General features: G+C 34.1%; 1 protein-coding gene across 1 annotated transcript; it reads right to left on the bottom strand.

Annotated features, from left to right (window-relative positions):
- Positions 1–924: 924 nt before the first annotated feature.
- Positions 925–6,503, bottom strand: LOC145786778 (uncharacterized). Its single transcript, XM_082598520.1, has 6 exons — positions 6,348–6,503; positions 4,883–5,024; positions 4,005–4,107; positions 3,326–3,375; positions 2,613–2,789; positions 925–1,752 (listed from the first exon to the last, which is right to left on the bottom strand). Exons 3-6 carry the CDS (start codon positions 4,008–4,010, stop codon positions 1,419–1,421), a joined length of 567 nt encoding a protein of 188 aa, XP_082454646.1. The 5' UTR covers positions 4,011–4,107; positions 4,883–5,024; positions 6,348–6,503; the 3' UTR covers positions 925–1,418.
- Between the last annotated feature and the right edge of the window lie 4,469 nt (positions 6,504–10,972).

Genomic DNA, 10,972 nt, shown 5'->3' with positions numbered 1-10,972 from the left:
TAATTCAAGATATTTAATGGAAAGCATGAAACGATCGCTGCATAAGTTGAGTAGCTCGGGGGGGGGGGGGGGGACACAATCTTGTCTTACTCCCTTCTTGATCGTAGCTACTAAAGTTGTTTCGGTTATTCCTATACACATCTTCGCGTTTTTTTAGAGGTTTTGTATAATTCTCAAACCCTTGTCGTCGAGATTTTTCTTATAACATTGCCAATAGTTGTTCATGTTTAACTCGACCAAAAGCCTTTTTGTAATCAATGAAACAGAGATAAAGATCAACCTGTATTTCGATAGTCCTTTCACAAATGGTTCGAAGCAGTAATATTGCAACTTAGTTTACATTAAATTGTTAATATTATTTTTTATTAATATTTATAGTAAATTAACCTATTCCTTTTGTGCTATATAGGCAAATGCATTTTAAGAAATTAAGGTGACAATGTAGCTTGCTCAGGTCTTTGTCAAAAAATAAATTAGCCCATAATTTTTTCCTTTAAAAATAAAGATTAAAAAACACTAGTCTCTCCTGAACAAAATCTTAAGCATGAATTTCGAAGTTATCAATACAAGTGGCTATTCCTTTGATTTATTTCAGAAATGCGAGATTATAAACAACACTAATGCATTGTCTACTAGTTATAACTTAAATGCTGAAAATATGTAGGCTATAGTTGCAAATAATTTTGATCCGATAACTTCCTTTTCTTGTTTGTCTACCAAAACAAAGAAAAATCATCCAGCGACCAACTGTGACAAATTCTGCTAGCCTACTAATTTTTGTTTTACTTCTCAAAACTTTCTCACATTGCAATTTAGTAATACATTAAATCTTCGACTATGGTCTACGTCATCCATGCTGACCATTCAAGAACTTTTATGTTCTATGTACCTTTCAACTTGCAAGCATTTCAATCGTTCTTCAGGCAAAAGAGCAAAGTATTTTATTTGGAAAAAAGTGCAAACAATTTACATTTTGAACGTAAACAATAAAAGATTAAATAAATATGTTTACAAGGTAAAACACAACAACTGATCAATCATGTGATTTGCCAAGCAATGAAGAAATGAACTTAAAATGAAAACGTGTCTCAACGCGAAACATGTGCAAAACATCCACCCTGGCTTTGGGGTGATGCGAGCAAAGCGTAATAATCCCTTTAGGAAAGATTTTCTCCAATAACATGGTCTTTGGTTGTTTGACATTTCTGACTTGATAACGAATAATCCCCGTGAAATTGCAATGAAGTTCTTGACCTTTTTTAAATTGTATCTTGCAAAATTTATTTTGACTTTCAGAGTCTTCTGCTTACTTTGTAAGTGAAAAGGAGAAAAGATACTGTGTGCAAAAGAAATTTTTAAAGGTGAGACAACGTGGCAGTGTAAGCTAATACCATAGCTTGTGTTAGCTGGATGTTCTTTCATCGACTAATGGCAAGACTTCTTTTACGACGCGGAAAGTTCATCATTTCACTTGGGAAGGCAACCTCCAGAGGAGAGGGATAGGAATTCTCATTGACAGTTTTGACAATGATGGGAGTTTTAATTTCCGGAACATCCGACTGTTGTAAGCAAATGACAATCTGTTTGCAGTTATCATACGACTTGTTGTTAATCTCTGACAAATCAATATGAATCGGGGCCTCCAACAATCGTCTGTCTATTCGTGACTCTAAATTTTCGGAGGTTTTATTCGACTTCTCTTGGTTTTCGTTTCCCGATCTTAAATTCTTCTTTCGTATGTTGCGCAATCGTCTGAAATGCATAAAGCAAACCCATTGAAACAAATGAAGTCAAGTTGTAAAAATAACAATGAAAAGAGAGAAAAACCCTAAAAAAGTTTTTTGCAAGCTAAGTTGTAAGATCTTGGATTTGAAGTCAGGGAGCTAGATAGGTCCAAACCTACCCCAAGCTTTACACAAATAGTTTCTCCATTGATCATGTTTTTTGGTATATAGTCACGCTGCAACATGCCCAGATTTATTAAATTGTTGTATAACTTGAAATTTGGTAGTTTCCGCTTTGCATTTACACGAGAAGATGAATCTGGTCACAATGATTAGGTTCAGATGTGTATTTTTTCATAACTGCCACAAAGTGACATGTATGAAACGCTCCTTTTGTTACAGCTTTTGCTTTGGAAATTCCTATCGCATTGTGTAGGCTGCACCTTGTCTGTTCATGACCCGAAGCGCAAGTACAGTACGAGCTGGGTGGTACATGGATTTACTTGCTTTGGCAGAGTGACGTAATTATGATTGTCGATTATTTCATTGCGCTAATTAAGGAAGATGTTCGTGGAATAGCAAAGCTAACCGAACTTTTGTACTGTAGTTGCAATCAGCGTGATTCAAACTATGTAAAAGATCAAGCTTTACGAAACAATTAGCAATTTATACAGCGAACCATTGTCTCAGCATCCTGTTTACCTTGCGTTTTACAAACTCGATCTTATCGACATTTTTCAACAAATTTTACTCACACTCTATGACTGTTCATCAACAACAGACCCAAAATAAACTTGAGTGGTATCTTTAACCTGTTTGATTAGGTTCATCTTCTATATCACTAAATAAGCAAGCGATGGGCGTAGTTCAAAAGTCAAGTAGCTGTACCTCCATATAAAGAAGCCAATCAGTCCGATCACCACAGTAACGAGCAGAAGGACAAATGCGATGACAAAAACTGACATTGGCACAACTTCTTTATCCACTTTTGAGGGGTCATTGTGAGATGCATCCCAACTTATTTCTGTGAATTCACATCTCTCTCCAACAAAGCCGCTTTTACATCTGCAAATAAAATGTCGCAATTTAAATTTTGATTTCTTTGATATGTCTCATTTTTGTAGCTATTCTGTACGGTAAATCAGGTAGCTTTTCATCTACACTTGTGACCTTCACAACATGCACAAAAGTAAAATTTGACTTTTTCACAATGACGAGAGCCTAAAAATTTAACCGATAGGCACCGCACATTTTATATGGAGTAAATTAATTAATAAAGTATCAACAAGCGACTGTTACATGTTAAGTTATAAAAGTTTTGCTACATAATAAAATATTTGTCAATAAAATTTTAATTTTAGAACTTTGATGTTGCTGCTGTAGGTTAGACAAATTATATTCAATAGCCAAAACAAATTCATTTATTTTCATTACATTGTAGAATAAGTAAATTCTTATTGAAAAAGTAACTGTCGCACACATGAAGATATTCATAGGCTACTGCTTACGTCAAAATGATAGGACACTTGTAAAACTTTTTTTTGATGAAAAAATTTATTAATGAAAATGAAAAATACTTTTGAGCTGTAGGCTATACTTACTCGCATCGGTTTGTGAAGCATAGTCCTCCATTCAAGCACGCACAAGATCCCTGGAAAAGAAATACTAAAGTTTAAACAGATGAAGTTGAATGCTTTCATCTTAAAAGTTAGTTCTCTTTTTGTTGAGACAATTTTGAATCTTACGTTAGTAGAAGTGCAGCCATAGAGTATCATTGTATTTGAATCCCGTTTAACTTTCGAGTTTCAGTGAAGACACTTGCTGTTACTTTATGTTTCGTAGAAGATTGAACTTTGTTTCAAAACTATTACCTTGATAAATCACCTTCAGTTAAGCTCATTAAAGTAAAAACTACAGTTTTCATCAGTACTTCAATCAGGGATCCCTGACTTCAATGTGTGAGAAATAATTGCTGGGCAACCAAACTATATGCCATAACACATTGCTATTTAACTGTTTAAGAACACTCTGCTTAAAAAATAACTTTAAAAAAATTCGCAAAGCCTCAAAAGTTAAAGTGGTAACTCCAGTTAAACTTATACATTCACAGTATTCTTACATCTTATGACTTAAAGCATCATGTTGTTTTTCTGATTAATTTTTCTTTGTCATTAGTATTTCATAAAAAAAAAAACGCTAGTAGCTATTTGATCATAATCACATTCCGTTTACTCGATATAATCGTAAACAAAGTCCTTTTAAATATCAACTTTTTCTTACCGGCATTGTAGCTTCTGATATTGAAAAGGTGGTTTAATAAAACTCAAGTAACTAGTAACTAAGCTGAAGTCTGTTTCTTGCACCAACTTATAGTTTTTCTTATCTGTAACATCAAACGTTAAGAATATAAATAACACTGAATGTGCACAGGCATACCCATAAGCCTGTTAACTAAAACTAATTGTGCTGGTCTCGGAAAACAAGGTCCTTTTGTGGCAGCTGTTTTTACTTAAAATATTGACTTGTTGTCTTGGAGTTTCATAGTTTTGCTGCTTCAGTACATTCTTTATTTATGCGATCAAACGTTTGTCAGTCTCAGTCAAATGTCAGGTTTTCCTGTTTTTTAGTGTGTTCTATTTTCTTTTATATTGTTTTTTTGTCAAAAGCTGGGTAGAGTTTTTTTCATATTTGACAGCCTAAATATTTGCAAAATATTCTGTACAAAAATCCTATTTTTACAATAAAGTTGTTGATTATACTTACAGGCTAACCTAAAAACGAAAACTTTAAATAGTTACTAATAACCTATCGACTCAACTGTAATGCTCAGTCCATTAACAAATTAAGTATAAATTTATTGGTTATGGTTATTACTGGTTTTTGTGTTATGGGTTCAGGTTCAGGTTTTATTCTATAAATTATTGTACTGTATGCAACAAGACCATATACAATAAACGCAGTAGGTTTTTTAAATAATATTTCTAAATTTTTTCTTTGTCAAGAAATGTCTCAACAATAATTCTTCCGAACTGAATCATAGAACTTATGTAGAAAAATCTTTGTTCCGCTCAATTCTACATCATCTTTAAAGTAATGCCAAAATAATTTACTTCCCTCAAGTTTTTAACATTTTTGAACAACTTTCATAAAAAGATTACATCTTCAAATCTCCTGCCGCGAGCAGTGTTGCACTGTCAGCATCCGCTATCATCATGAAGCGTCGATGTTTCTCAGGTTTTCTTCTTCATCACAGGTTGAAGTCCCGTTTTGTTGCACACTGGCCATTTTTTCTATAAATAACTGTTTTCAGAGAAAACAGTACCAGGAATTAGTGTCCAATCACTTCGAAACTACTGTAGTTATCAGTTTTGTTTATCTTTCAATAAATTTTTGTGCAGCATGTGATGCTTGAAAAACTTTTTAAGATGCGTTTGTATGTTGCTGGCTTTTCAAATTGCGTTGGTCAAGGTGTTTTAAAAACGTTGCAAAAATATTTTTCAAAGATAACAAATATATGAAATTGTCGTATTTATCAACATCTGATTTATCTGATTGCAAACGTCTTCTTTAATTGTCAAAAATAAGAAAGTTAATCTTCGATACATTCGTTAGTTTCAAGAATAGTTTAAACCGACCCTCTTCATTTTCTATCAAAGATAGAGCTCTGAGGCTGCATATATTTACAGGATAAGTAAAAGACGTAGTCAATACTACAAAAAATTAACAAATTGGAAAACTCACAAACTGCATTAGCGCCTATTAAGTTTATTTGCTTTGTCAATTCAATTTATTAATTATTTGTAAGCCTGTGCTGCAGTTTAAGATGTGAATATCTGCAATTCGGAGGTAGGCCATAGCACTACAAGTGATTGAGTTACAAAAATAAAAGTTTAAAATCGAAATATAATATACAGTATTCTATCATTCACTCTGAGGATGCGAATTGCTATGACGTTTGAAACGTTAGTGAATCGTCAACCAAAAAAGTTTTTATTATTATGCTCAAAGTTTCAATTTTATCTGATCCGTGCTGAAAAACTAAAGATTTTGGTTAACGCCCAATCTTTTCATTTTTTTCTGCATTCAGTATAATTAATGTGGTTTCAATAAGCTGAAGATGCTATTACTATAGCGAAATTGATGCCACCATTTGATGAATGCAAAATAGCAGCACTATCTTCTCTTGTGTGAGATGTGAAACTAATTTCTCAGAGTATAGTGTGCGTTAAATAAAGGAGCTGCTTGATTTGTATGGTACACCCCTGATTTTTCTAAACTTGTCCCAGACTTATCATCATTTTTCGATTTCTAAAACAGTTTGAAAAGCCGTTACTAAAATATATAAAATAATACCACAACAGTTAATTTGCATTTTTGCACGTTACTTTTAGTTGATTGGCAGTTATCGACTTTTGATTCATTAAACTGTTTACTTATTTACATTGTTCAGAAATGAAAATAAACTTTCTTCATTTTGATTAAATTGGAGACTAGATATATATGTTTTTTAAAGCATATAAAGCAATATCAGTCTTCTGCACAAACTTTGTATTGCTGCCAATTGAATTTGATAAACATAGAAGCTATCCAAATATAACAAAGAAAAGCAGTTTATGAGCTTACACATTTGACTTTCCGCCTCTGTATTTTATTAATTTGTAAGCTTTCCCTGCCGTAACGCATCTCCTTTTCACCAGAAATGTTTTAGTTTCTACCTGTGCAAGAACAACATTGCATCATCATGAGGAAATAAAAATGAAACGCTTTATCACCTTTGCCTTGCTGAAACGTCTATTGGGGATTGTAAGTCCATGTGTTAGGTCATCGTTTTATATACATGTGACTTAATTGAAAAAGGGCATAGGTTATTCATAACATAGACTCTTCACGGTTTTTTTCAGAGTTGTTTGTCATTTTTTATTGAGAAAAGGTAAATTTTCCGGCCGGAGTGAATCGAAATTGACACAAAGCATCCACAGTCGTGACGCAGCCAGACGTCTAATAATGTAGTTAGCAGTTAACTAACAACTCTCCCGAACAAGCAGCAAAAGGTCGTCTTCAAGTCATCAGTACGGTAATAAAGAGATTAACCACTAACCGCAAGATTTATCCAAACGGTTTCATTGGTGCCTGTTTAGATTTGACGGCAAACTACAAACATTCTGAGAAGTGCTTTGCAAAGAGAGGAAATTTCCAAGAATCATAGATGTGGTTTATATATTTCGCTTATTCATTTCTAGTCATATTTAATCCTTCTTTTATTACAACTTTATGTCGCAGATGGCTCGTCCTAGTGTAGTTTTTTAAATAGGCTTAGCCGATGGCTACTCAACTGTCGGTCCGAATGGGTGCTGATGGTGGACCTTGAGCTTCTGGAAGAATAACCTCACTGCCACGTTTCAGGGCTTCTTTAAACATATTTTACTGGGAAGAAGCCACGTTTACTGTGATTATCCTAGTTTCTGGGGGGGGTCTTCGACTCCCAGACTCCCCAACACTTTTTCAGAAATCCAATTCGAGTTACATTTTACCTAAAAAAGTGGTTTAGTACAGATAGTTTAACTTTCGTGGTTGCGTGTGAAATAACATATTCACCGGACCGCTAAAAATATTCAACTTGTCAAACTGGACCTTTGTTAAGATTGGTTGAGTAACCCTGCTAGCCTATATACTTTCTTAAAAAGAGTAGCCTACGGTAGTGTGATTGTAAGAGTTACTTTTTATTATTTTTTTACAAGACGAATTAAATCCAGTATAATACAGCTTGTCTAATTGCGAACATTTGGTCTAATTATAATACTTGCGAACATTTGGTCTAATTATTCATCTGAGGCCGTCGATGCCTGGTTCAGGCAAGGCAATTGAAGAAGAAGATAATACAGCTGATAAGGTAATCCACGGGCTTACTGATTGTGTTTAATTATAATATTTTATAATTTGCCAAACCTGCTTTTCCTGAATATGACGTCACCCAATGTTAACAACATCAAAATCATTTGGATCCATTTCGTTTCGAAACCTTCCATGTTTCTTTTTCACACAGAAAAATAAAATAAATACAGCAAACTTGACATCGAAGGGTGGTTGAGCCAGAATGTTACTGTTGCCAGAAGTTTTGCAAGATGTAAAGCTCTCTTTAGAATTACGGTACTTAACTGACATCTCAACAAATTTTGTGACAACTCATAAGCCTCATTTCGAACCAGGAACGATGTGGCTGTATAACATGGCTTCCATGTTTTTTGGAGATTAAGTTGAGAATATGTAAACAAAGGATTTCAGAAAGTTACAAAGAGAGGAATTAAATCAAAACACCTTTCTTGGAAGTTATTAAATTTGAGCATTCTCGACGTAACTTTGACGAAGTAGCTTACGTGATTAATAAAATTAAAATCTTTTTCTTAATCATGATCTTTTTCTCTTTTTTTCCTTCTGACAAAACGGCCATAATTGTTGGCTGTTGAGGCTGGGTTATTTAAACAAAGATAATCATTTATTTATAGCCTAAAATGAGTAATCATATCAGATAAAGATCTGTTTACGAGGTTTAGCTCTCAACTTATAACCTATCAGAAATAAAGTCAAACATTGCGAAACTGTAACATCCGAAACCAAAAACATAAAGCATCAAGCAATGGATCACGTGATACTGTACGTCATATTCTGCCTTGCTGTGGCTTCAATGTATGTTGGGATCGACCGCTACTAGATTGTATTGATACAAATAATAGTTTTTTCACCCGTTAATAAACATTTGAATTAGAAACCAAGCTAGGTGCTGCCTACCAGGTAGGTTACTGATGCGTGGTAGCCTACCACAGTAAAAGCTTTAACATTACTACTCAATAAGAAATTAACTGTCAGAAGTTAGTGTAACTTTTTAATCAAGTACAAAGAGTAGGATTTATGAAACGAATGCAAATATCAACTATTCGTTGGTGATTGTATCGTTCGCCATGTTGCTTTCTTTTCAGCTTGCAAGTTATTGGTTTGGACGTTTCGATGTGTGTGTCCAGCGGTCTTGTATTTTCCGTAAACTCCGACTTAGAGTGATGAAAATAGTACTAAAATTGTAAGATGCATAACATTAGAGCATGAGCCAGATACAGACTTGGTTAGTTGGAATAACCACCTGATTCAACAGCTGCATTAAATCTTCAAAATAATAACAACTTTTGCAAAATGGGCTGTTGCAAGAACACTCTAAGATTGCAGGCCAGCTGCATGAACACATATTATTTGTATTTTAGCAAAAATAAAAATAAACGTCCTTTTGAAATAGTCTGTTGAATATTTTTTTTAAATGCGCAAGGCTATCGTCTAGAAAAGTAATCCAATATCAAAATAGTGATACTCTGTATTAAAATGTTTTCAGTATATTTTACTTGCAAATAAACTCGTGCATCAAAATTAGTTTATAGTGCAGTGGCATAACATAATTGATAGTTATTTCAGCAGATGTAGTATAGCCTACGTGACTACTGAAATATGACTTAACAATTCAGCTGGCCTGTGGGCTTTTCCACTTGTCCAGCTTTTTTAGTGTTTTTTTCCTAGACTTTTGGGCTTGATTAGTTTTTTTTAAGATGTCAGCTTCTTACAACAGTAAAATTAGCTGATTTAAAAAACAACAAAACAGGAAGCAACGATTGGTCAATAAAAATTCCCATCTAGTCTAAATCTATAGGATTGGAAGCTGAAGAACGAGATAAAATATTCCAAATGACTTAACAAGAAACTGGAAACTGGCATGGTTCAAAGAAGTAGTTACACAAGTTTTTTCGTTGAAAACTTAAACACCTTCGGGAAATAGTGTTGCTTTGTTTCACTGCTGAAGTGTCAAAGATTCGGAAGAAGGTTAAATTATGTGTTTTATATTAAAAACTGATGTTGTAATATGCAGTCCTATATCACAGGTTTCTTAATCAATTAGCAAAAAAGTTTCAATAAAAATTGCTTTCTATAAAATCATTTGTAATGACAGAGGCATAATTTCAAACTAGACAAACACATAACCTATATTTCTCCTTTCTTCATATCCGCCATCATGAATAAAAGTGGAATGTTTCACTGATGGGTTTCTTCATTCCACTGTGAAGGTGAGGTCGATGATTTGATAGCTGGATACATAACCCAAGGGTCCGCAAGTATTTGTTGGCGCTACTCTATAATTCTAAATTCCTGCAACTCAAACCTTTCGAGAGCATATACATTAAGTTTGTGGAAAATACTTAATGTATATATGCTCTTGAAATGTTTGAGTTGCAAGAATTTAGAATTATAGAATAGCGCCAACAAATACAAAGTTTGTGGAAAATACTGTGTAAATAAATACCCATTTTAAGACTGTTGACAATAGCGATTTTCTTGCACAAAATGTTATGAAACCGAGCAAATCAAAGAATAAGGGTCGAATGCACCAACAGTGATTAACTTAAACAATGATTAAAGTTAATTATTGATTAACTAAACAGTGATTAAAGTTAATTCGTTGTTGGTATGCACCAACAAAATTTTGTGCATGATTAGTTAATCAATGATTTAATCAAACTGTTGATGGTTTTTGCAACTCTAGCAATGAGTATTTCTGTGATTTGTTATGGGGTTCAGTACAGTTCAATGGTGGAAAAAGGTAGGCCTACATACATTGTTTGTTCATAGCAATGGCAAAAAGCGTTACATTTGCTGATAAATTATTTGGTAGAAACGTAAGCTGGACCGGTATTCACAAATTTGCTCGAAATGATATCTGGTGTAATATGTGAGCCAGGCACTAAGCAGCGCTTTTGTCAGGTGCCAATGAAACACCTTTTTAAAGTGCTCCCTGGTTTTAACTACTGAAGTTGGTGTGCCGTAACTTTCACCACATTGCAGAAGCAGCCTGAAATCAGCTGAATTTAGCAGATGCAGTTAGGCTACAAGGTTGTTCATCAGAAATTTGAAAGTGAATCTTTGAGACAATTCCACTTAGAACAATGTTTTCTAACCGGGGGTAGGAGAGGTGTTATGACAGTCTAATATCAAGAAACCATTTCTCATGCTTTTTAAGAAGTTGTGAAAGGGCATTTCAAGTGTCAGCGACGGTTGTGCAAGGTCGCTTTGCAAGTTGCTTTGCTTTTCAAAACTTTAGGGGCCCGGATTTTTGCTTGGTACCGGGCCCGAAATGTTCTCTCAATGGCCCTGATAGAAACCATCGCATTTTGAAAGAGGTTTATCTTGTTTTTGATCATTTTGTGCTCGAAATACTC

Source organism: Aplidium turbinatum, chromosome 17 (assembly GCF_918807975.1).
Source record: "Aplidium turbinatum chromosome 17, kaAplTurb1.1, whole genome shotgun sequence".
Taxonomy (NCBI): Eukaryota; Metazoa; Chordata; class Ascidiacea; order Aplousobranchia; family Polyclinidae; genus Aplidium; species Aplidium turbinatum.
The sequence above is the reverse complement of the archived record's forward strand: the minus strand, read 5'-3'. Positions and strand labels throughout refer to the sequence as shown.

Bases quoted from the DNA above. Each gene is read 5' to 3' on its own strand.
- LOC145786778 (XM_082598520.1), bottom strand. The intron at 2,790-3,325 runs GTAAGTATAGCC...TTTTATTTGCAG, and splicing joins TGCTTCACAAACCGATGCGA to ATGTAAAAGCGGCTTTGTTG. The intron at 1,753-2,612 runs GTACAGCTACTT...TATGCATTTCAG, and splicing joins ATTGGCTTCTTTATATGGAG to ACGATTGCGCAACATACGAA.